General features: G+C 37.2%; 3 protein-coding genes and 1 pseudogene across 3 annotated transcripts; 3 read left to right on the top strand and 1 right to left on the bottom strand.

Moving 5' to 3' along the window:
- Window positions 1-1,359: 1,359 nt before the first annotated feature.
- Window positions 1,360-5,126, bottom strand: LOC137129174 (extracellular calcium-sensing receptor-like). Its single transcript, XM_067508104.1, has 8 exons — window positions 5,083-5,126; window positions 4,475-4,769; window positions 4,102-4,391; window positions 3,502-3,797; window positions 2,889-3,094; window positions 2,561-2,782; window positions 2,345-2,468; window positions 1,360-2,264 (listed from the first exon to the last, which is right to left on the bottom strand). The coding sequence occupies exons 1-8, from the start codon at window positions 5,109-5,111 to the stop codon at window positions 1,360-1,362; spliced, it is 2,367 nt and encodes a 788-aa protein (XP_067364205.1). The 5' UTR covers window positions 5,112-5,126.
- Window positions 5,127-8,572: 3,446 nt separating this feature from the next.
- Window positions 8,573-12,781, top strand: LOC137128891 (extracellular calcium-sensing receptor-like). Its single transcript, XM_067507560.1, has 8 exons — window positions 8,573-8,854; window positions 9,010-9,096; window positions 9,252-9,521; window positions 9,720-9,923; window positions 10,010-10,285; window positions 11,015-11,239; window positions 11,338-11,461; window positions 11,868-12,781. Exons 1-8 carry the CDS (start codon window positions 8,588-8,590, stop codon window positions 12,779-12,781), a joined length of 2,367 nt encoding a protein of 788 aa, XP_067363661.1. The 5' UTR covers window positions 8,573-8,587.
- Window positions 12,782-14,425: 1,644 nt separating this feature from the next.
- Window positions 14,426-18,819, top strand: LOC137128919 (extracellular calcium-sensing receptor-like). Its single transcript, XM_067507605.1, has 9 exons — window positions 14,426-14,652; window positions 14,753-15,047; window positions 15,270-15,356; window positions 15,601-15,870; window positions 16,114-16,320; window positions 16,404-16,679; window positions 16,972-17,199; window positions 17,481-17,604; window positions 17,906-18,819. Exons 1-9 carry the CDS (start codon window positions 14,426-14,428, stop codon window positions 18,817-18,819), a joined length of 2,628 nt encoding a protein of 875 aa, XP_067363706.1.
- Window positions 18,820-19,971: 1,152 nt separating this feature from the next.
- Window positions 19,972-25,063, top strand: LOC137129173 (extracellular calcium-sensing receptor-like; annotated as a pseudogene).
- Window positions 25,064-26,563: the final 1,500 nt, after the last annotated feature.

Here is a 26,563-nt window from a genome sequence, read left to right as displayed (position 1 = left end):
TAAGCAAAGTTGGCTTCTATTTAACACACAGACTGCTGGGTTGTTGGGAGTTGCAGAGGTGGAAAGAGAGGATGCTGTCACCTGGGGCATAAAAGGCTTTTAGTCTCAGCTTGTCCAATCCTGGGGCACCAATTAATTCCAACAGGCCAGTTCATGGACACCACCTGTGGCCCATCCCTCAGACACACCCACACACTAAGCCTCCGAGGAGGAGGAGTTGTCTAATAAACTAAGCCATATTTCTTCTAATTCTCCTCATTGTTCTACTTCTTTCAGTGAGATAACATCCACAGGGGGGAGACAATGGGCTTATACTGGCACAATAACATAGACTGGTTCCTCTGGTTTTGATTCCAACAAAACTAGAAGACACAATAACATAGATTGTGTCCTCTGGTTTTGATTCTAACAAAACTAGAGGACACAATAACATAGATTGTGTCCTCTGGTTTTGATTAATTTGATGAGTGGAAGTAACTCATGGTTTTTAGAGAAAGAAATCACAGTTCTATTTAATATCAATAGACTGTAGACTGTGTTATGTATTATTATAGTCGTTCAAAACATGCAGTGCTAAAAAGTGGTGGATGTTCCTGCATGATACATATTTGACACATCTGGTTCATGCATACAGTATTTGCCATTTGTATTAGAGTATTTGACCATATTCAATTATTCCGAAATACACAACATTACCCTACATTGAGATTCAATGTAAGGGCTGCAAACTTAACCCTGAACCTAGCATAATAACAATGAATATTAGGCTAGTACTAATTTTCTTTTATTATCAGTAGTTTAAAAATGGTCTACAAAAATATTAAAAAAAAAAAAAAACACTTACAGTAAAAATAGGAAATACAAATAGGAAGAATGAGGATGTAAACCTTTGCACTAAACTTCATTTAGACTAAAGGTTTGCATCCTCCATAATAAATTAATTAAAATGGAAATGTAATTAATCTTAGATAAAGGAACATTTATAATAGCTAATAATGCTTCAAATATTAAGCTAATGAAAAAAATCTTTGATTTCTTCTGAGTTTGTATCCCCTTATTTTAAAAAGGAAAAAGACTAAAACAAAGTCCATACTTTGATGTTTTTAGGACATGATGGAAAATATTTGTATAACACTAACAAATAAGGAAACTCACATACCAACATGAAAATAAATATTTAATGCAAAATTATTGCCAAATGTTTTTAATGCGGACAACATATTTCCATATGATCTACCTTCAAGTATAGCTACAAATGTTAGTATTGGTATATATTCATTAAACATTTAATTGTGATTGATTGTTTTTAACGTGTACAATATAAACTCCACATTGTGCGTAACAACTATGCAACTGATACTAGTATTGACTTTTGTTCATTAAATGTTTCTTGGTGTTCTTCTCTGGCTTAAATACGATGATAAAACACTTTGGAGCAAATATACACAGTATTAGTCCAAAACTAGAGGCCAGAATGGCAAAGATCTCTACAGCCACAGTAAATTTCCCAGGAGAGCTGACATAAGCTGGGATAAAGGTGATCCAGACTGCACAGAATATCAACATGCTGAAGGTGATAAACTTGGCTTCATTAAAATTATCAGGCAGTTTTCGGGCCAGAACAGCTAACACAAAGCAAAACACAGCCAGTAGACCTATGTAACCAAGCACAGCCCAGAATCCAACAGCTGAACCTAATGCACACTCCAGGATGATTCTATCTTTGTATGTGGTGAGGTTTTTCATTGGAAAAGGAGGACTAACAACCAACCAAACTGTACATATTAGAACTTGAATGAATGTAAAAGACACTACAGTCATTCTTTGCTGTAGAGGACCAAACCATTTCATGATGTTACTACCTGGAAGTGTAGCCTTGAAGGCCATTAACACAACTATAGTTTTCCCAAGAACACAAGAGATGCAGAGGACAAAGGTGATCCCAAATGCTGTGTGGCGCAGCATGCAGGACCACTCAGAGGGTGCTCCAATGAAAGTTAATGAACATAAGAAACACAGAGTCAAGGAGAAGAGCAGCAGGAAGCTCAGCTCAGAGTTGTTGGCCCTGACTATTGGGGAGGTTCTGTGACGGAAGAATATAACAGCTGTCAAAGCAGCCACACAGGCACCACAAAGTGAGAATGCAGACAAGACAATTCCTAAGACCTCGCTGAAAGAAAGAAACTCCACAGGCTTTGGGAAACATGTGTCCCTCTCTGCATTAGGCCACAGTTCCTTTGGGCAAAGGAAACAATTTAGTGAATCTGAAAAAAAAAAGGAAATTATAATAATAACCATTAACGTTAGAGTGTGATGTTAATATTAATGAGAAAACATATTTTACCTGTAGCATTGCTGATCTCTCCCTCAGGACATGGTATACAGTCATAACAGCAGATGGGTTTTCCTTTCTGCAGCACTTTATGAGTTCCTGGAGGACAGCTGTCACTGCACACTGACACTGGCACCTGCCATTAACACCAAAGAGAGATAAATGTACACAGATATAGCATCTGCTGCAGAGCCGTAGCAATGATGATGTAAAATTCTTTGTTCCTACATGTGTCTTGTCCTCCACCCAAGTGATGTTCTTGCTGATACGGAGCTCTTGGCCCATTGGCAATGATGCATCATAGTACCCTACTGTCACAAATTCAAGGCTGCCACTTTTACTTTTCTGCCAGTTAACCAGCTCATATGTGGCCACAGGATCCCCATTTGTATCAAACGACACTTTATAACCATTTTGTGAAAAATGTACTTTCCTCAGCTGAGTAAAAACCTGTGAGGAATAAAAATAATAATAATATGAAGTAAACCATAACTTATTCGGTTAATCATAGCTAAAGAAAATAATCTGGAGTGTCAACAGATCTATTACAACCAACCTGTCTGGAATTTATCTTGGAGAGTTTGTCACACTGAGTTGTAGAATTTGTCTCCTGACACACAGCATTATGAATGGCATAAGCTATTGCATAAACAGCTTTGTACACCATGTTGGTGACACGAAGCTGAGATGTGTCAGTGTACGGACTCTGGACCTTTTGTATGTCTTCATTTCCATCACACAATTTCTTGTCTGAAGCAGAACCTAAGAACAAACAAAACTGTAGGATTTTCTGTAGGATAAGTTAAAAGACACTACATACATTTATACATTATATTTTATTATTCATCTTGTAAAACAAAATATGTTTATTATTTTTTTTCCCCTTTTTGTGGGATTTACTGTTACTGTATTTACTGTTACTTACACTGTTTGGAAAGATGCAAAAACACAAATGAAACTTAATTATACAACATATTTATTATAAGTAATACATTTTGCACACTGTGTACATACTCTGCACTTGTTGTTAGGACTTTATTGTTGGACCTGTAACAGTGCTATAGCCTCTTCTAAAAGACACTCAGCGAGTTAGCAAAGCATCAAAATATAACCACATGGAACAAATAGTGACTCTCATGTTAATGTTTAAATCAGCACAAATATCTCACTTTTTTCCAGGCTACAGTTGAATGCATCCTCCCAGAATTCAGTCAGTATTGGGGAGGCTGCCACTTTAGTTGGAGAGAGATCCAGCAGGAAGTCTCTCAGACCTGGGATCACAGATCGTGGAATGGCAAATCCAATGGCTCCAGCACAGAAGGTGAACTTCAGCATGTCTGGGTGAGTCACCCAGGCCTCACTGCCTATCCACTGGCGAGGTGGGGAAGGCTCACGAGACAGCTCCTCCAGCAATAACCTCAGGTCTCCAGAAGCTGCAAATGCCACAATAACCTTAGCTGTTGACCTTCAGAGAGATTAAATATGATATATTGTAACAATAAATATATAAATTGGCTTTAAGTGTACATCAATTTTAAACAATCAAATCGTAACAATTGTTGAAAGAAATTATTTTTATTAGTGCTAACATTTGTAATAAACCAGTAAGAAGACAATACATAGAAATAAACTTCCAATTTGCTATTATTATAATGACATAAACCTTGCTCAAATCTTTTCTTTGACTTGTATTGCTGCTGTGTAGTTTATGTTTGCAGAAAGTTAGTGTCAGCTCAGGAAACACAAGCAATATTGATTAATTTATAAACCTGCGGATCACATCAGCCACTCTCTGTATCCTGCTGCGTGGATGAGTGCGATAGAAGGATTCAGAGTATTCAACACAGATTCCCTCTTTGTGTGCTGCATCCAGGAAAGATGCCATGCCATTATTTCCATAGTCTGAATCTGAACGGACAGCACCTATCCAAGTCCAGCCAAATTGTTTCACCAGCTTGGCCAGTCCTTCAGCCTGGAACTGGTCACTGGGGATGGTTCTGAAGAAACTGGGGTACTGCTGCTTATCGGACAAGCAGGCACATGTGGCAGAGTGGCTTACCTAAAAAAAAAAACAACATTCCTTTTTATGGTAGATACGGACCAGTCTGTGCTTACCATTAGACAGATATTTAAGATATTTACTTGAGGAATATCAAAGGATCCGATGATGCGTGACATACTGATAGATGGTGTGGATCCAGACTCACCAACAACGGCCATCACCATACCAGATTGCGAGCAATTGTCACCAGTGTAAAACACCTCATCCAGACCATTTGTAAGCTGGAATGCTACTTTCACTGTCATGGAAACTGAGGCACATGAATCATGGATCTGATAACCAAGTCTGATGCCTGGAAGCAGCTTTCTACTGTTGTTAATCTCCTCAATGGCAAAGATCATTGCACATGAGGTCCGCAGTTCATTGGAGTCAATTCTGCACACAGACACTCATGTCAGTGTTGAAATGTGCATATGATATGGACAGTTTAATTAATTACAATTATAGTAATCATAGAGTAAAGAAGAGTTGCAATTCATAGGAAGAGAGGACAACTAATAGCTCCATGACATTTGTATGCCAAATGTACATATACACATAAATATATACATATTAAACAACTCATACAAATGTTCAGTTTAGACAGAAAATGCTTCTTTTTTTTGTAAAGCTACACATTTACATTTTATGATGGCAAAGTGAAGCCACAACACATTACACAAATTAAACATTAGCGTCAACTACCAACCTTCCTGTGCACCTTAGTGGTTCAGGCATGATGGTGTAGTTATGTTTCATTGTCTGCATGTAGCTATGTAAAGAAAAAACACCCCCAATAATGTAGTCACCATCTTTTGAGAATGCTGGGAAAGGAGGAGTATCCTGCACTTTACATTTCACAGATGTACTGTCCTCAGCCCTAGACTCTGTAAAGCCAGCCCTTGGTTTCAGACCATCCCCTGAATCGTTCCAGACAAGAGCTGAGTTCATGTCAAACAAGCCCAGAGCTAATCTCAGACCAATAAAGAGAGCTAGGATCTCCATGTCTCAAGTGTGTGCATATGAGCACACATGCTTTTTCACTGGTTTATAAAGCTTTTCAGACAGATGCATCCCTCTTTCTACTATACGTCAGCTTACCCTACATCAGACAGAGGGTGCATTTACCCAGTGGACTTTAACTCCCAAGCCTTTCAGTTCCTTGAGCTGCATGTGCTGTATAATCTCCGATTGTCTATGTTTATATTTTCATGTTGTAAAATTATCATTGTAAATCCTGATATTTCTCCCAGTCCCTCCTTTAGTTGGGTTTTTGTTCTGGTTTAATTTGTTCAGGTTTAGTTTAACACCTATATACAAAATGCACACCTAAATGGTGATTAGATTTTTCAGGATTAAATCAGTGGTAAATAGCTTTTGTTCCCAAACATTAAAACATTATCTAGGAACACCAATAATGCTTTAATACTTCTTTTTAACCAACCTCTTTTGGGAACTGATTTATCTGCAAACAAGTTGAGAATGGAAGATATACTGTGAAAGATCGGACAGATAACAGTATTAGTTGGAACTAAAGCGTAAGCAATTAATATTTAGCGTGATATACTACAGCACATCTGCATCTGAAAAAGTAGTGTTGTTGACTAGTACAGTTTTAATTGATGAAGAGACAGCCTAAACTGAAGCTAACAAAGCAGAACTGCCCCTATTAAGCTAAGCCAGAAACATACTAACATACAGTACCTGTGGTACATGAAGGGGATCCAACATTTTTTTTTACTAGATTTAATTTAGGGCTATGCAGTTTGGCCCAAAAATATATATATATTTTTCACTGATGTGGGTGATTCATGATTTGAATATTTTTTTCTGTCTACAGCGTTATGTAAATTATTCAAACTGTTCCCTAGTAACTATAGGCCATACTTACCATATTGGTGTAGAAAAACATGAGTAGAAAGGCTGTAACAATTATTTTTAAGATAAGTGTGCGACAATAATGAAAAAAATAATTGATCAGCCCCAGTTTTGTTTTACAGCATGGAGTTTTGAAATCAAGAACTAAAGACAGAGCTGAGTTAAAGCTGCAGTGAATAAACATGGATGAAGGTGCCAGCAGATAATACAATTTATAGTGTCTATCTAAGGCCCAAAATGTGGTGGTAAACCCCCAGGCTTACATTACAGAAAGTCCAAACCATCCATCTGTTTTATCCTCTTTAGGGTTGCGGGGGGCCAGGAGCCTATCCTAGCTGTCATAGGATGAAAGGTGGAGTACTCTGGACAAAATTTATGTCCAGAGTACTATCAATCTATGAAAACCTAAATCAAAAGAAACTTCATCAAGATCAGCTGATGGCTTTGCGCATAACTCATAGATCATCATAATTTGTATCACTACCTTTCACAATCACAACTTTAAAGTTCTTTATTGCGTTATTGGCATGCTTCCTGTTCTTTTGGGACTTAAAAGTAGCATAAACTGTATGTTTGTCTGAAAGGAACAGTTCTGAAACATACAAGTCACTGTTTCATATTGCTTCAGTGTATTGTTGTTATGTGAAAATTACTCTCTACTGGACAATAAAGCACTTTCAGGACACAAAGCGCATGGAAATGTTAAAGCATTCCATGTTTTGAAAGAGCGTGGACATTAATAGTGTACGCATAGAGTGTCATGCTTTAATTTGTAGTGCCTTAATAACTGGTATCTAGTCTATGCATTTTCAGAACACTGGTTGCACTTCCATATTAAAGCCTATAAAGAGGTGCAGGCATGAGTGGTGAGCATTGATTACAATTATAATATGATTCGATTCTCAAACAGTTTGCCCATTCATGTGTTTCATGCAGCAAATGTTCCAGTGTACCTTCTATCTATAGCAATTACAGGGTTTGTATTAGGAAAAACAAAATACTTACAACATTTAAGAACTCTGCATCCATTAGAATAACTTAGATGAGCTTCTAGGCAAATCTAAAATCCAACATTTACAATTAGAACCACAATATAAACAAAGCCAATCATTTTAATTGAATTAAAAATATGCATATATACCCACAATGTAGAAATGTAATGAGCATCAAGACCAAATAGTAAGAATAAAAGTTCAAGGATTACACCAGTAATTTTCCAAGCAGTGGTTAAATAAACTGCCACGGATGACTTTAGAACATAAAAAAAACAATAAGTTAACATTATGACTATACTATTACAACAAAACAAATTTTGTTGTTCTGGAAAGTGTTTTTAAGACACTATATAACTTATATTTAATTATTACATTTGCATTATGAAATCTTGCCAGTGAAACGATATAGTGTGTATTATGTTTTGCCAATACTGCTGGTTGTTTCCTCATGTGTGAAGCATGTAAAAAAAAAAAAAAAAAACACCTCCTCATCAAAAACAGGCAAAGAGGATGATACAGCCCTGCATATAAAATGAAGACACATTGCATCAAGATCACAAACAAGTATGAGGGTGAAGGAATGAGTGCAGGCATGGGAGGTGTTTTTTACTTATGCTTTAGCGTCTACCTGCTTTTGTCCCTCTTTTTGTTCTCTGTTTCTTCCTCTGTTTCCTCACCTTGTAAATTATGGAGGCAGTTTCATCTCAATGGGTTGCACAAAGCTGGGGATGTGAATTTGGGTGGGTTGTTTGAGGTTCACTACACCTCTGTTTTCCCTGAGTGGACATTCACTTCAGAGCCACGTCAGCCTACTTGCACTGGGTAAGTTTTGCATAGCCTAAATGTTTGCAGATTATTCTTGTCTGCTTAGATTGTTCAAGATATTTAGAAGGTAACATGAATTATGCTGATGCTATTTTGTTATATGCATTTTATATAGCTGTGATTCTCAATCCTGTTCACAGCTTGTTTTCTTGTTTTCTAACTATGCACCTTTTCACACACTATTCACTTTGGCTTTCCCCTCTCCACCCTCATCTAAAATGACATCTTCCAGCTTCTGACTGAGTGAACACACCCAATGCAAGTTAACAACAGTGGGTAAGGTAAGGATAGTTGGAAAACAAGCAGAGAATGGGACTGAGAATCACCAATGTATTGTAAAATGTGTAATTGCAAAATATTGAGATATTTCTAAACATTAAAATTAAAACTGTAGAGACATGTTCAGATAATGTGAACATGTGGAGAAGGTTTTTGTATGCTGATTTTTTTATTTTTTTTTGATTCATACTGACATTTTTGTGTTTTAGCTTTGATACTCAAGGTTTCAGACATGCCATGATGATGGTCTTTGCTGTTGAGGAGATCAACACAAACTCCAATCTGCTGCCTAATGTGACTCTGGGTTACAGTCTTTATGATAACTGTGGTGCACTTGTTATTGGATTTCGAGCAGCTTTGGTTCTGGCCAGTGGTCAAGAGGAGCAGTTTCTGTTTCTGGAGAACTGTTTAGGAAACCCACCAGTCCTGGGGATTGTGGGAGATTCCTACTCAACATTTTCTATTGCTTCCTCGAATGTGTTAGGTTTATTCAGATTACCTATGGTAAGCTTAAATGTGTTTCTATGCTTTTGACATTTAGTTTATAGATTTATTTTATATTAAATGTTATCTAAATGGGACAAATATTTCAAAAGAGACCATTGACTTGCTGGAGATATGTTGTAGAACCTGTTTGCATCTTATATCTGCCATTTCAGGTGAGTCACTTTGCCACGTGTTCCTGCCTGAGTAATCGGCAGAGGTTTCCATCTTTCTTTAGGACAATCCCAAGTGATGCTTTTCAGGTAAAAGTATTGTTGTTCAGGAAGTATTGCAAATATACATAAAAATTAGTTTCCTACCCACAAACACTAAACATTGAGATAGTAATGCTGCTTTATCTCTGATTCTAATTCTGTGAATAAATGAGATGGTGAAACAATATTCTTTATCAAATTAGGTGGGTGCTATGATTCAGATTCTAAAACACTTTGGCTGGACTTGGGTAGGATTACTGGTTATTGATGATGACTATGGACTACATGTTGCACGCTCTTTCAAATCAGACTTGGATAAGTCTGGTGTGGGTTGTCTTGCCTACACAGAGGTTTTACCTTGGGGTGATGATCCAGTTGAATACAGTAGAATTGTGGATGTGATGAAAAAATCAACAGCTCGTGTGGTCATGGTGTTTGCACATGAAATACAGATTTATCGACTAATGGAGGAGGTATTCATGAATCTATGTCTTTAAACAATTCAACATGTTTTCTGTAATTTTATTGTATCAGCAGATAACACTTAATCTTATGTTCTAAAACAGAAGAATTGCATATTTTATCATGTTACAATAAATTATTTGTGGTTGACCACATACCACAAAGCATATAATATTAGTAACCTACAGGTTTTATAATGCACTACACAGGTGGTGAGACAGAAAGTAACAGGCTTGCAGTGGATGGCCAGTGAAGCATGGGCATCAGTTGATGTACTCCAGACGCCTGACTTTATGCCATATCTGGCTGGCACACTGGGCATTGCCATCCGTCGAGGAGAAATAGCAGGGTTCAAGGACTTCCTCTTAAGAATACACCCTGACCAACACCATAACAACTATGGAAACAGTATTGTGAGTCTTTAATCTTGCACTTTGACCAGTAATTTTGCAAAAAATTTAAACCTGTTTGTTAATGATTTTTTTTCTTTACATTTTAGGTAAGTCAGTTTTGGGAAGATATATTCCAGTGCAGATTTGCTCCACCTCCAGTGGGTTGGGTGGAAGCTGGGGGAGCACTATGCACTAGACAGGAGGGTCTACAAAATGTAGAGAGTGAGTTGTTTGATGTTTCAAACCTTCGGCCAGAATACAATGTCTATAAAGCTGTGTATGCTCTGGCATATGCCCTTGATGATATGCTGCGCTGTGAACCAGGGCAAGGACCTTTCAATGGACATGACTGTGCTAGTTTGCAAAGACTGGAACCATGGCAGGTGTGATGTCAATTTGTACTTAATCTTTTTGCTTCCAAATACAGCTGCTATAAAACAATGTATTAACTCAGTGCAGTTTAACTTTAATTACCCCCCATTAATTTAAAAAAAGTTCTTATTTCTTTCTTATTCTACAGTTCTTATTTTACAAAAGTAAGAAATCAGTGGTAAGAAATCAGTGGTAATCAAGGGATCATATCAACAAATCATGGTGCCTATTTTATTGTTGATTCATTTTTGTTTCAGTTTCAAATGTTTAGTTTGCTCCAAGATGAAACAGAGTTAACACTTGTAACCATAGAGTGGAGTAAAACATTCCTTCATTTTCACCCTGGTTTTAAACTAAGATCTTTGCACTTTAGAACTATTGCAAATAAATGATATAAAAAACAAAATGTACCACAAATATGCAAGTAGATTATAAAATGGAACGCCAAAAAAATTCAGACGTTGACCTCAGGGTGAAAACACATTTTTTCATTCAACAGAAATTGTCCTTAATGTAAAATCACTCACTGACAGGTAATTGGTATTAGGAATATTTCTGATGTGCAAGTTGCTTTGGAAATTTGCCCCTAGTTTGTAAAGACCTTTACATTTTTAACATCCCAATTGCAGCTAAGCCATAGTAGAGAAATACTTTTATGATAATAGAAAAAACATATGTACCAGGCACACATTTTAATGGGATATGTTAAAAATATGTTATTTTCTGTCACCCATCTGAAGCTGGTGTATTATTTGGATAGAGTAAACTTCACCACACCTTTTGGGGATCAAGTATCATTTGATGAGAACGGCGATGCCATACCTATTTATGACATAATGAACTGGCTGTGGCTTCCTGATGGCAAAACTGAGATCCAGAATGTGGGTGATGTTAAAAAGTCATCGAATGGTGAAGAACTCAACCTTTATGAAGAAAGAATTTTCTGGAACTTTGACTCTAAACAGGTTACCGCTGCGTATTGATTTTTATGGATATTTGCCTGCTGATAACTCAACAAATTCAAACAAGTCTCCAACACTGCTAATTCTTACAATCCCTACAGCCACCCCGGTCCATTTGCAGTGAGAGCTGCCCTCAAGGTACCCGCATGGCTAGAAAAAAGGGGAAACCTGTGTGCTGTTTTGACTGCATACCTTGTTCTGAAGGAAAAATCAGCAATAAAACAAGTTGGTATTTATTAGTATTTATTATTATAAAGAATTATGATTCATGAATTGTACAATTCTGAATCAATTTAAAAATGTTAAAAGTTGATTTTTATAATGTTAAAGTGAAAAGGGGGGAACTCAACCGCAAAAGCATGTGCAACATATAATGGCTCTCTCTGATACTCTCTGACACTGCAGGTCTTTTTCTGTCAGAATTCTTAGAGAAGAAGCAGAGTATGTGTCAACTACATGCTCTCTCAAGTGAATAATACAATAAAGAAAAGTGTATAAAATATTGGCAGTGCCACATTTGGGCCAAGTTGAACAATTTGATTATCCTTTTCCTTAAATATCAAACTTAATAATGGTTGGCATATGTTTTAATAAGAAATATATTTTTATTAAAGAAATCTCCCTTTTTTAGACTCCATGGAGTGCACCAGTTGTCCGGAGGATTTCTGGTCCAATTCCCAACGTGACCAATGTGTTCCTAAGATAACAGAGTTCCTCTCATACCAAGAACCTCTGGGTATCTGCTTGACAACTGCGTCATTGCTGGGAACATTCATCTGTGCTGTTGTTCTGGGCATATTTACCCATCATCGCAGTACACCAGTGGTACGAGCCAACAATTCAGAACTCAGTTTCCTTCTTTTGCTGTCACTTAAGTTATGTTTCCTTTGTTCATTGCTGTTCATTGGAGAACCCAGATTATGGACATGTCAGTTGAGACATGCAGCATTTGGGATCAGCTTTGTGCTTTGTGTCTCCTGTATTCTGGTAAAAACAATGGTTGTTCTGGCTGTTTTTAAGGCCTCCAAGCCAGGAGGTGGAGCCAGTCTGAAGTGGTTTGGGTCTGTGCAGCAGAGAGGGACAGTTATGGTTCTTACCTCTGTTCAGGCAGCAGTCTGTACCACTTGGCTTGTATCTGCATCGCCAGCTCCTCATAAGAACACTCAATACTACAATGACAAAATAGTTTATGAGTGTGTAGTTGGGTCCACAATTGGTTTTGTGGTGTTACTTGGATATATTGGCTTACTGGCTGTTGTCAGTTTCCTGTTGGCATTTTTGGCAAGGAATCTTCCAGACAACTTCAATGAAGCTAAACTCATCACATTCAGCATGCTGATATTTTGTGCTGTGTGGGTGGCTTTTGTTCCTGCTTATATCAACTCCCCAGGCAAATATGCAGATGCAGTGGAGGTATTTGCCATCCTGGCCTCCAGTTTTGGTCTCTTGGTGGCCCTGTTTGGACCCAAATGTTACATAATCCTGTTCAGACCAGAAAGAAACACAAAGAGAGCAATTATGGGTCGAGGCAGCGCCAATACATAAACCACAAGTTACATAATGTCATTGCCTGCTTTTTATATTTACTTAAGATTATTTATTAGTAAATTATCAACTTTAAGATGTAGTTATTTTCTTTTATCTTTTAAAATCAAAATAAAAAAATAATGAAAGGGAATAAAATTTTGAATCAAATGATTTCCATCATACTTAATTGCAGAAATGTATAACATAAATTTGCACTGATTTGAAGCTGTCAATACTGTCAACAAAATGTATGTAGTTTTATCTATGTAAAACAAAATAAACACATACATACAGGTGGGTGAAAAAGTTTGCATTTCCTTTTTTTAAAATGGTAGTTTCAAGTTTGCACACCAAACGTACACATAGGAACTATGCACCATCAGCTAGTACAGATGCTCAGAAATATGAAAACTTACCTCAGTGTATAAGTAATATATAATACAATAATTAAGATTACGTAAACATTTCTTTATTTTACTGTTTTTGCATTTCAAATGAAGAGAATGCAAACCTTTTCCCCCAATTCTGCATACATACACATCTATATACACAAAAAATACATGTACCATAGGTAATTTGACAACTGGCAACATGGATAGAGGAGAACTACACAGTCTTCAAATCCACAAATCCAAATTCACAACAAGGTCCATTTGGTCCAGGGTCTTAGCACAAGAGTCAGTCACAAATTGATTGTTTCCAGGTGAACAGACTAATTTATATAAAATTCTAATAGAATGTTCAAATGCTAGCTAGGTCCCCATCCAAACATCCAAATCCCAGAAACTCTAATCCAACTGTGAAACTTTAATCCAAAATCCAGAAAACAGTAAGTGGCAAACTTATGAAAAGGCAGAGACAGAGTCAGGCAGGAAGTAAGAGGCAGGGCAGGTTGAACAGGGTCAAGTAAACAGGAACCAGAGACTCTGTCCAAACAAGCAGATTGTGTAAATATATATATATATATATATATATATATATATATATATATATATATATATATATATATATATATATATATACACACAGATATGTACTTCTATCTTTATGAGGACATCAGTTTATTCTAAACCTAACCATCCCAACTGAATACCTAATCCTAACCCTACCATACATCCAATTCTAACTAGGTCTTAATTCTCAAACTGCCCTATACAGATGCAAGGACCAGCCCTACTCTATGTCCTCACTGTCCTAAACATTGGTAACTTTGTAAGGAAAATATTTCTTTTGGTCCTCACTAAGCATGTAAACAGACACACATACAAATATACATACATTCCCACAGAGATGAAGGCTTTTAACCAGTCAGAATTTCAATCATTTCTTTTTCATTAGTAAGTTTTGGTAAGGTTTGGTTTTTCTTGTTTAATATAATTTCATGACCACTACAGTATCTAAATAGACAATTGTTTGTGTTTGACAGGCAGGTGTTTGACTGATTTCCAACTTTAAGTCATGACCACAAACTAAAGCATGTGAATGATTTAATACTGTTCACAGAGCTAATATTGTTTGTGTTTGCCCTGCCCCAACACGGCTTGGCTCCTGATAGGTAGTGTGAAACTATGATGAAAACCACCAAAGGAGATGACATTACCCTGCGTATAAAACTAACTGTACAGGAAGAGAAGGAATAGGGATAAAGGGATGACGGCAGCTATGGAGTCATTTCTGGACACAATTTTTTTGATGACGTTTGTGTTGTTTTCTTCCTCCTTAATATCTCCCTCTCTTTTCTCACCTTGTAAGTTACGGAGGAAGTTTATGCTTAATGGGATGCACCAGCCTGGTGATGTGATTCTGGGTGGGTTGTTTGAGGTCCACTACACCTCTGTGTTTCCAGAGTTGACATTCACTACAGAACCAAATCAGCTCATGTGCCTAGGGTAAGTTTTACACACATACTCTAGACAAAATACTAAATATATGCCCATTATTATACAGACTATGTTGTTTTTTTAATGATTGTGATGTTGTATGTGTTAGCTTTGATCCTCCAGGGTTCAGGCATGCTATGACCATGGCTTTTGCTATTGATGAAATCAACAAAAGCTCCAACCTGCTCCCTAATGTAACTCTAGGATACAGTTTGTATGACAATTGTGCCACACTTGTTATTGGATTCAGCGCAGCTTTGTCATTGGCCAGTGGTCGAGAAGAGCAGTTTCTGGCTCACGAGAACTGTTTGGGAACACCTCCAGTACTGGGGATTGTGGGTGATTCATTCTCAACTTTTTCTATTGCTACTTCTGATGTCATAGGTCTATTCAAATTGCCCATAGTAAGTTTTACTTTCTTCAGTCATAGCTGTCAGTCCTAAACTTTAAAATTATTAGAACATATAAATTGCATCTTAGTCCAAGCTTCTCCAACAAGCATTTATTTGGTAATCAATGATTTTTAAAATTTTAAAAACCATGGCTTATTAAAGTTCATACAAACATTTAATTGTTTTTACAATCTTCTTTGAGGAGCAAATCCTGTCTGCATATTGTTTTCCTAGGTGAGTTATTTTGCCACATGTTCCTGTCTGAGTGATCGGCGAAGGTTTCCATCCTTCTTTAGAACAATCCCAAGTGATATTTTCCAGGTGAAATACTATTTAAAGCATGAAGAACCTGTTGTATGAACAACAAATTCAAAAAATGTTTCTAGTAAATTTCAACAATGCCAATCAAACAGTAGTTTTGTCTTGGACATAAACGTTCTCTATATGCTGTAATTTGTAATCTGATACACTGTGTTTCAGATAAGGAGAATATTTGCATAAGTTAATTTAGATTATATTGAAATATAAATAGGTTCACTAATCTTTTATCTCTGTATTTTCTTAGGTCCGTGCTGTGATTCAGATTCTAAAACACTTTGGCTGGACTTGGGTAGGTCTACTGGTCAGTGATGATGATTATGGACTCCATGTTGCCCGTTTCTTTGACTCTGACTTAACTCAGTCTGGTGGAGGCTGCCTAGCCTACACAGAGATTTTGCCATGGGGTAACAACCCAGAGGAACTGATGAGGATTGTGGAAGTCATGAAGAAATCCACAGCTCGTGTGGTTATTGTGTTTGCACATCAGATCCACATGATTCAACTAATGGAAGAGGTATTTTTATATAATGACATGTTCCTAAACCTAATTTACACTGAGCAACTGTTTGTGGTTATTGTCATAAGAGCTGCATCCTAAAATCAACTGTTAAATGCTTTATGATTGTTTTATATATATCAGTATTGTATTATTTATCTTTATCTAAGACTATGATTAGTTTTAACCTTACAAACCTGACCATAGTTGTTTTACATATATCTAAATATAAAGAATCAGTTAATCATTTGCAATGAACAGGTGGTAAGTCAAAATGTGACAGGCCTGCAGTGGATTGCCAGTGAAGCATGGACATCAGCTGCTGTGCTCCAGATCCCACATCTTATGCCATACCTGGGAGGTACACTAGGCATTGCCATCCGGCGGGGAGAAATACCAGGACTTAGGGATTTTCTGTTAAAAGTACGTCCTGACCTGTGCCAAGGCAGCAGCTGTGGTAATAGCCTGGTGAGACGTTAATCCTATTATTTTCTATTATTCGATACTATATTATTATGGCCCTTAAAATTTTGTTTAAAAATACATTTCAGGTGATGCAGTTTTGGGAACACACATTTCAGTGTAGATTTGCACCAACTCCAGCAGGTTGGGTGGAAGCTGGGGGAGCACTTTGCACTGGAGAGGAGGATCTACAAAATGTAGAAACTGAGTTCCTGGATGTTTCCAACCTTAGGCCAGAGTACAATATTTACAAGGCTGTGTATGCTCTGGCGTATGCTCTTGATGAGATGCTGCACTGTTTGCCAGGGAGGGGGCCTTTCAGTGGCCACAGCTGTGCTTCATTACAACAACTGGAGCCATGGCAGGTGTGATACCAGTTTATACTTCACTAGTTTAGTTTTATTGGGCAAAAGACAAAATCTGTAAACCCAGACAAAATAAAATAATAATATTTCTGACTGTGAATTTACTGACTGTGACAATAATAATAATTAATGACAATACTGGTTGATAAAGGTTAGTCAACTACGATTTTCATGTCATTGGTGGACTATTTAAACACAAACAAACAAAATCTTGCAAATCTACAACAGAAAATCTGAAAGCATGCAGTGTGGCCTTCAAAGAATAATTTTTTGAGTTTCCCTGTCATTGTAGCTTATGCATTACTTGGAGAAAGTGAACTTCACCACATCATTTGGTGATCAAGTGTCATTCGATGAGAATGGGGATGCCTTACCAATCTATGATATCATGAACTGGCATTGGCTTCCTGATGGAAGAACTAAAGTTCAAAGTGTGGGCGTCGTCAGGAAGCCACCTTTCAAAGGAGAAGAACTCACAATTTATGAAGACAAAATCTTCTGGAACTTTGAATCTAAAAAGGTTATTTCTCTTTAATGATGTATCTTTAGAGGCACAATCTGAATCTAGTTTGTTAGCAGTGTATGCAAGTGTAGAAATAATGTGACTTGGTGTTTTATTCTTCTTTTGGTGTAATTTAAAAGAGGAATGAAAGAATAAAAACAGCAAAATAATGAATGAAAACCTTTTTTTTAAAGACGGCAATTGTAATTAAAAGCTAAAATCTACTAGCATTGTATTTCAAAACATCATCATCATCAAACACTCTAGAATAATACCAATGTATTGTACAATCCTTACAGCCTCCCTGGTCAGTGTGCAGTATCAGCTGCCTTCCAGGAACCCGTATGGCTAGAAAAAAGGGGTACCCTGTGTGTTGTTTCGACTGTGTTCCTTGTTCTGAGGGAAAGTTCAGCAATAAAACAGGTTGGTACAATATATAATATTTGTCATGCATTATGAAATATGCATTTCTTGTCAAGAGCAAAAACCACAAGTCCATCACTACATTCCTTCTTCTTCGGAATTGTGGGCACATAACACCAGCGGCCCATCAAACATAACTGCAGGCATGAGGGACATTAGTCTTTAGTGCAGCACACTATAAACCTCTGCCTGGCTCCAGCACTGGCAGTAAATTAAAAATCTGCCATGCTGAAATCCAACAATAAAAAAAAACAAAGAGGAAAAAAATACAGCAACTATTATAACTTTTCCTTTTTGTCAGACTCCATGGAGTGCACCAGTTGTGCAGAAGATTTCTGGTCAAATCCCCAGCGTGACCACTGTGTTCCTAAGGAAACACAGTTCCTCTCCTACCACGAACCTCTGGGTATCTGCTTCACAACTACATCATTGTTGGGCACACTTATTTGTGCTGTTGTCTTAGGGATCTTCATTTATCACCGCAACACACCGATGGTACGAGCCAACAATTCAGAACTAAGTTTTATGATCTTGGTATCACTTAAGTTGTGTTTCCTTTGTTCACTACTGTTTATTGGACAACCCAGACTATGGACATGCCAGTTGAGACATGCAGCATTTGGGATCAGTTTTGTGCTTTGTGTCTCTTGTATTCTGGTAAAAACCATGGTTGTTCTGGCTGTGTTCAAAGCCTCCAAGCCAGGAGGTGGAGCCAGTCTGAAGTGGTTTGGTGCTGTGCAGCAAAGAGGGACAGTTCTGGTTCTTACATCAATCCAAGCAGCAATCTGCACTGCTTGGCTTGTCTCTTCTTCTCCAGCTCCTCATAAAAACACTCAATACCACAATGACAAGGTAGTTTACGAGTGTGTTGTTGGATCAGTGATTGGTTTTGTGGTACTAATGGGGTATATTGGCTTGCTGGCTATTCTCAGTTTCCTGTTAGCATTTTTGGCAAGGAATCTTCCAGACAACTTCAATGAGGCCAAACTTATCACATTCAGCATGCTGATATTCTGTGCTGTGTGGGTGGCATTTGTCCCAGCTTATGTCAACTCCCCCGGTAAATATGCAGATGCAGTGGAGGTATTTGCCATCCTGGCCTCAAGTTTTGGCCTCTTGGTGGCCCTGTTTGGACCCAAATGTTACATAATTCTCCTGAGACCAGAAAGAAACACAAAGAAAGCAATTATGGGTCGAGACATCACCAAAACATAACAATGAACTCAAACATAAATATTTTTTTTCTATTGATAATATAATTTCTAGAAATGCCAAATTTTTTTTGATTTGAAATTACTCAATGGTGAACTGTCTGACCAACATGTCTGTGATGAGTGAATCATATAAACAATATACCCTTAAAGTCTAATGTAGCAAACTACCACATCTTAACCATTAGTACTGTAAGTCTAAACTAGCCTTGTCGATCCTTTGTTAGGAAAATTTAATCTAAATTGAAAATACAATTTTGTTAAACTGCTGAAATGTATTGTGTTTGTATGTAATATTTATTCTGAATGTTTCATGCATTAGGAGAAGATGCAAAATTAAAAGGGACAAAAAAGACATTTTGATCCAAAGTGACTAGGAAGACAAATTAAACACAACAGGAGGATGTTGTAGTTGTATTTATTCCAAGGACATTTCAGCAAATGGACAAGAGGACATGGGAATTCCATTGACCTTGGGACTCATAGATGATCAAACCTTACTCAAGATCAACAGCAAACCTAAGAGTGCATATGTTCAAGAGAAGTGAGCTGTTACGGTTATTCTTAGGTCCCAAGTGCAGATCACATTAATTTAAGAATTTTATTTTAGATGGGGCAGGGGGACAATGGAAGTGGATTTTGCTTTAGATCAGACTTTAATGCGTTTACATTTCAGATGTACACCCGCCTGTCAAAGTGTTGGACTGAACAACAGAGGCAGGGAGGCTAAAAAACGTGCACTTAGAGGAAGAGTAGTTTGAAGATTGGTTACTGATTGTTACTGAAGTTTACTGTGATAAGAAAAAACGTTTTATAAAATTATAGATTATTAAATTAATTAAATTATTAAATTATTTCCCACACATTCAGCAGCGTAATATTATTTCTAAACAATTCAGAAACCACAATACATATTAAACAAGGCTATTTAAAGAATTTATGCTTTGTCAATTAGTGGACAAATTTATGTCATGTTACAATATTTTATATCAACATAATTAATTTGATATTATGTCCTGACCCCATAACATCTTTTTTTTTCTGCTTGTCCTACCCTGACTGGTAGTGAGAAATATTAAACAATGACATAAAGCTTGCAAAGGGATGATGTAGCCTTGCATATATAAAATCAAGGAACCTTGTCTGAAGAAGAGAAATGTGTGAAGTAAGTAAGGCCGTCATGCGGGGTTTTCTTGATACATATTTGCTCTTCTATCTCTACATTATCTGCTGTTTTTGCGCTTCTTTCTTTTTTTGTTCAGTCTTGTCCTCTCTCAAATTATCTTGTAAATTAAAAAAAAAGTGGAATATTAATGAACTCCGTAAACCTGGCAATGTGGTTCTGGGTGGACTGTTTGCGGTCTACCCCAACTCCGTCTTTCCTGAGTGGACATTTACATCAGAGCCACAGCAGCCCACTTGCAAAGGGTAAGGTGACTATAAGAAAATCTACACTTCAAGTTACTCAGTCTGTACTAAAACAATTATCACATTCAAATAATATTTCAGTATTAAAACATATTTTTAAAATATGTAATTTATGATGTAATTATGTAATTGTTAAGAGTTATATTTTGTATTAGATTTGACATTTTAGGCTTCCGGGAAGCCATGACCATGGCATTTGCTATTGATGAGATCAACAAGAACTCCAACCTGCTGCCTAATGTGACTCTGGGATACACTCTTTATGACACTTGTGGTGCACTTATTATTGGACTTAGCGGTGCATTGTCATTAGCCAGTGGCCAAGAGGAGCAGTTTATGCTTCAGGAGAACTGTTCAGGGACTCCTCCAGTCTTGGGGATTGTGGGTGATTCATACTCAACAAATACTATTGCCATCTCCCATGTGCTAAGTTTATACAAAATGCCTATTGTGAGTTTTTTGTCTTTTGTATTGGTCACTGTTTTTAAGTTATCATCATCCTGAAAAGTGATACATTGTTAACATTAAAATGTTTGAGGATGTCTGACTTAACAGCACTAAATGAGTAACTTCAGTGCATTTTGTATGGTTTTTTTTCCAGGTGAGTTATTTTGCAACATGTTCCTGTCTGACAAATCGGCAACATTTTCCATCCTTCTTCAGAACAATTCCAAGTGATGCTTTCCAGGTGAAACATGATTACCAATTAATGGACGATGAAAAAATGTGTGTTTACAGCAGTACGCTGAGTTTTTAAAAATTGTTTATATGACACAAATAGTTTACTCTTATTAATGATATTGATTATTTTCTGAAATGTATATTAACAATACAGTTTATATAAAAATTGCAGTGTCCACAAAAATAATTTTTACTTCTTTAATTCTTCTTTAACTTAGTAAGGTTAAAAAAAAAACGAAATGCTCGCTTTCATAAGCTTATTGCAGGACTTTTTTAGACATTTTTAGTCTTAAGGTCAGTGAATCCACTAGCCTGATAAAATGCCCATATAAGCTGACAATTTCTCCAGTGTATCCTGCAACTATCTGATGTTAGATGTTAATAATCTTGGTAGAATGTAATATGCATTATTGGAAAGACCCCATCAGCCCCCCTTTCTCCACATTTCCACTAAATGCACTCCGCAGCATCAATTATCAATTAGGGTATTTCACACTTTGCCACATGCTACTCAGCCTCTACACCCCCTTGGATCTCACTGAAAACAACCTATTCTTTCTTCAATGTAAATTCATATTGTCTGATAATCCAAACACTAGTTAGTCATCTATTATCTTGATGTGCTAGCCACACATGTACATTGTACACTTCACCTCTATCAAGTCCTCCCCACAAACAGGGGCGACTGTGGCGCAGGAAGGTAGAGCGGTTGGCCACCAATCTCACAGTTGTTGGTTCAATCCCCGGCTCCTCCGGTCACATGTCGAAGTGTCCTTGAGCAAGACACTGAACCCCAACTTAGTTGCTCCCGGTGAGTGTTGGCCAGCTGCATAGCAGCTCCCCCATCGGTGTATGAATGTGTGTGTGATTGTGAGTGTGATTGGGTAAATAAGAAGCAGTGTAAAGCGCTTTGAGTGCCAATAGGTAGAAAAGCGCTATATAAGTGCAGACCATTTACCATTTACAAATAGTGTATTTGTGCTATAAAGAAGTTCAGTTTGCTGAGAATATGTTTATAAAAGAACGGTGTGTTCAATAAACCTTCATTAATATATCCAAATTCAAATTCAAATTCTTAAACACTTCAGCTGGACTTGGGTAGGCCTGGTTGTCACTGGTGATGATTATGGACTCCATGTTGCCCAGTCTTTTCAGTCAGGCCTGGTTCAGTCGGGAGGAGGATGTTTGGCCTATCTAGAGGTTTTGCCCCGGGACAATGACCCAAATGAACTTAAGAGGATTGTGCATTTGATAAAGCTGTCAACAGCTCGTGTAGTCATGATGTTTGTGCACAAGATCCACATTATTGAACTAATGGAAGAGGTCAGTATTATCATTTAAAAATCTATCAACTTAAACTTTTTTACATCCAATTATATATGCAGAGAAATGCTGTCATATTGTACATTTATCTGAACTGAAATTTAGTAACCACAATCTTGTCAACATCCATAGAATTTTGTAGATAACTGGGATTTACTATGATAAAAAATTGTTTGAAATAGCTGAAAATGTTTAAAAGTTGCCATTAGCATGCAAGCATGAAAGAACTATACCCTAACAAACACTGAATTAAGTGGTTCCAGCCACTGGATTAGATCGCTTATATTTTAGAAAAAATTTAATCTGCTTGTTCACATTCAAAGAAATACATTTTTTATATGGGTCCTTTTACTGTCCTGTCCTAAACAGAAGTTGTAGAAAAATCTATGTTTCATATGAAGAACAATGTATTTATTTAAAAGAATTGTGAAAAAGATATTTGATATGATGTAATGCACAGGTGGTGCAGCAGAATGTCACTGGTCTTCAGTGGATTGCAAGTGAAGCCTGGACTACAGCTGCTATACTCCAAACCCCTCGCCTCATGCCCTACCTGGGTGGCACACTGGGCATTGCCATCCGTCGAGGAGAAATACCAGGACTCAAAGATTTTTTGTTACTTATACACCCTGACCGAAATGCCAACAACAAATATGAAAATAACATTGTAAGAATTAGAAATAACATAGTACCGATGAATAAGTTATAAAAATTATAATTATTGTAAATACTGTTAATGATGTTTTAATATGTTTCGGGTGAAACAATTTTGGGAACACACATTTAAGTGTAGATTTGATTCACCAGGCAGGGTTGAAACTGGAGGAGCTTTATGCACTGGACAAGAAGATATTGAAAATGTGGATACTGAGCTGTTTGATCTTTCTAATCTCAGGCCTGAGTACAATGTTTACAAGGCTGTGTATGCACTGGCGTATGCCCTTAATGACATGTTACAGTGTAAACCAGGGAGAGGACCTTTCAGAGGGAACAGCTGTGCAATTTTGCAAAGACTGGAGCCATGGCAGGTGTGGTATCATTTTACACATAAATGCTAGATTATACGGCAATAAATAAACTGTGTTTCATCAGTAAAGAATAGTAAAATTCACAATATATGATCATGACATTATTGGCTATTATTTATTCTCTTAGAAAAATAAAAAATAAATATTAGTTACAGGATTATTATTTTATATTGGTGATGACTAATGACACTAAACCAGTCAGACAATTTTAGGTTTCCTCAATAGTTACAGTAATTTTCTAAAAATAAAAATGTCATGATTTTGATGCAGAAAAATGAAATATCTTCAAAATCTCTGAAGGAATGGAGTTATGTCACACACATTTCATCTTTTTGCAGCTTGTACATTATTTACAAAAGGTCAACTTCACCACATCATTCGGAGATCAAGTATCATTCGATGAGAATGGAGACGTCTTACCAATCTATGATATCATGAACTGGTTGTGGCTTCCTGATGGAACAATTAAAGTTCAGCATGTTGGTGAGGTTAAAAGGTTGGCTTTCAAAGGTGAAGAACTCACAATTTATGAAGACCAAATCTTCTGGAACTTTGAGTCAAGAAAGGTTATTTTTTGCTTTTTCAGATAGTTCTCCTTTGTAGTATACTGAAACATAAATGCTCAAAATAATAGTGTATTTCTTTCCCTCAAGCCACCGCGGTCAGTGTGCAGTGAGAGCTGTCCTCCAGGTACTCGTATGGCCAGAAAGAAGGGGCAGCCTGTTTGCTGTTTTGACTGCATTCCCTGTTCTGAGGGAAAGATCAGCAATGAGACTGGTTGGTTTTCATGTTTTGAGAATTTCCTTTTTCATTAAGCACATTACTGTAACTATTGGTGAGATAAATTCTTACTATCCATCTTTGGGTTTTTGCAGACTCCATGGAGTGCACCAGGTGTCCAGAGGATTTCTGGTCTAATCCCCAGCGTGACCACTGTGTTCCTAAGAAAATAGAGTTTCTTTCCTACAGTGAGCCACTTGGTATCTGTTTGACATCAGCCTCATTGTTGGGCACTTTTATCTGTGCTGTTGTCCTGGGGATCTTCATCTATCATCGCAGCACACCCATGGTACGAGCCAACAATTCTGAACTGAGTTTTTTGATCTTGGTTTCACTCAAACTTTGCTTTCTGTGTTCACTGCTTTTTATTGGACATCCTAAACTGTGGACATGCCAGTTGAGACATGCAGCATTTGGGATCAGCTTTGTGCTTTGTGTCTCGTGTATTCTGGTAAAAACCATGGTGGTACTGGCTGTTTTTAAGGCCTCCAAGCCAGGAGGTGGGGCCAGCTTGAAGTGGTTTGGTGCTGTGCAGCAAAGAGGGACAGTTCTGGTTCTTACTTCAATCCAAGCAGCAATCTGCACTGCGTGGATTGTCTCTGCCTCTCAACTCCTCACAAAAACACTCAATACCACAATGACAAGATAGTTTATGAATGTGATGTTGGATCCACAACTGGTTTTGCAGTGTTACTGAGTTACATTGGCTTGCTAGCTATTCTCAGTTTTCTATTAGCATTTCTGGCAAGGAATCTTCCCGACAACTTCAACGAGGCCAAACTCATCACTTTCAGTATACTGATATTTTGTATCGTATGGGTGGCTTTTGTTCCTGCTTATATCAACTCCCCAGGTAAATATGCAGATGCCGTTGAGGTTTTTGCCATCCTGGTCTCCAGTTTTGGCCTCCTGGTGGCCCTGTTTGGACCCAAATGCTATATAATTTTGCTTAGACCCGAGAAAAATACAAAGAGAGCAATAATGGGCAGAGCCACTGATAAGATATAAAAATAGATTCTAGTAAAGATAAATCCTTTTCATTTTAGTTATATTTTATACTATTTCAACAGTGATCTGCTGAGGTTATGCACAATATCAGACATCATTTTTTTATATCACTGAAAAAAGTTATAATTTAGAGATAAATAAAAAAAAGAATCTAGAAACATTTTTGTTTTGATTATATAATTTCTATCACTGCCTTATTGCATACCCTATCATTTGTAATCCTTAAAATACACCGATCTCTCTGAATAAACTGCAAATGAGCTTCTAATATTCTATGTAAACACATGTCTGATACATATGAAGATATATAAAAAGAAGCTCTTGTTAATTAGCTTGCAGGTTTTAGTGGGATTCCTTATTCCTAAGTTATCTGCATTCCCTTTCAAAAGTACTGGAATGACTACAATCACTAATTTCTTTTTGATGTGCAACATCACATGAAAATTTAGATTTTTTAAAACTTTAAAAAACATACGACTAGTAAGAATTTGATGTGAAGGGCAGACACAGGCAGAGTTTGAAGTTCTCTTAGAATATATGATTAGGATAGTGACGAGGCATGATCCCATACAACAAGTGCAGAATTAATACAGAAACTAAAGTAAGGCTGAAATGATAGAGGATGCAGTTAAGCTGATTGTGGATAGACTTTGTTGGGCCAAGTAATTGAATATGGAAACAAAGAAATGGGCACAATGGGCTGAGTCATTGTGCATGTGTGTGTATGTGAGAAAGAGACAGATGGCAAGAAGAGGGAGAAACAGGAGCTGGATTGGATGTGAAGCCAGGGACTAAGGGCAGAGAGGAAGAAAAGAGGAACGAAAAGACTGAAATACTCACATCCTGCAAGAACTCACTGATATTAAATGAAATGTGATCAGATATTTATTAAAGATTATGAACTTAATCTTTGACATTTCTCTGCTTGTTCTTCTATTTGACAGAGAAACAATCTGTGTTTATGGTTTGACCTCCATATGACCCATGTATTTTACATGTAATGGATTAAAGTTCTCATACTCAGCATGTCAGTTTTACTGCTGTACATAATGATCTGATCATTGCATGAGCTGATCTAAAATAAATTAATGAATTTTCAGTAGTTTTTCAGTTAAGTAGCTTCACCAACTCATTACCACCAGTACCATCCACTCCAGCACACTGTCGTTGTAAAGATGTAGAGTCTACCTAGTTTCTACCTGTTTGTGATTGCCAACCCTGGTCCTCAGGGACCCCCTGCCCTGCATGTTTTCCAAATATCCCTGCCCTTCTAGTGCCCTAACCACTAATGATTAGCTGGATCAGGTGTGTTCAGTCAATCAGAAGCTGGAAGGCACCAATTTGCTTTGTATTCCCCCACTGCTAGCTCTTGCATAAACAAACACCTGATCCAGGTGATCAAGATCCCCCCTGTCTGATATACAACATAGATTAAACACACATTAAGTAAAATGTATATAAGAATTTATTACTAGCCATTAGTCTTGTAGAATAACCATC

Source organism: Channa argus, chromosome 6 (assembly GCF_033026475.1).
Source record: "Channa argus isolate prfri chromosome 6, Channa argus male v1.0, whole genome shotgun sequence".
Lineage (NCBI taxonomy): Eukaryota > Metazoa > Chordata > Actinopteri > Anabantiformes > Channidae > Channa > Channa argus.
Note: the sequence above shows the minus strand (reverse complement) of the source record. Positions and strands in the feature narration are given on the sequence as shown.

Coding starts and splice junctions, on each gene's coding strand:
- LOC137128891 (XM_067507560.1), top strand. CDS start 8,588: ATGATGATGGTCTTTGCTGTTGAGGAGATCAACACAAACTCCAATCTG. Junction 9,097..9,251: donor TCCCAAGTGATGCTTTTCAG/GTAAAAGTATTG, acceptor TTATCAAATTAG/GTGGGTGCTATGATTCAGAT. Junction 9,924..10,009: donor ACAACTATGGAAACAGTATT/GTGAGTCTTTAA, acceptor TTTACATTTTAG/GTAAGTCAGTTTTGGGAAGA.
- LOC137128919 (XM_067507605.1), top strand. CDS start 14,426: ATGGAGTCATTTCTGGACACAATTTTTTTGATGACGTTTGTGTTGTTT. Junction 15,357..15,600: donor TCCCAAGTGATATTTTCCAG/GTGAAATACTAT, acceptor GTATTTTCTTAG/GTCCGTGCTGTGATTCAGAT. Junction 17,200..17,480: donor GGAACTTTGAATCTAAAAAG/GTTATTTCTCTT, acceptor CAATCCTTACAG/CCTCCCTGGTCAGTGTGCAG.
- LOC137129174 (XM_067508104.1), bottom strand. CDS start 5,111: ATGCCTGAACCACTAAGGTGCACAGGAAG. Junction 4,770..5,082: donor CCACTAAGGTGCACAGGAAG/GTTGGTAGTTGA, acceptor GTCTGTGTGCAG/AATTGACTCCAATGAACTGC. Junction 3,798..4,101: donor GTGGCTGATGTGATCCGCAG/GTTTATAAATTA, acceptor ATCTCTCTGAAG/GTCAACAGCTAAGGTTATTG.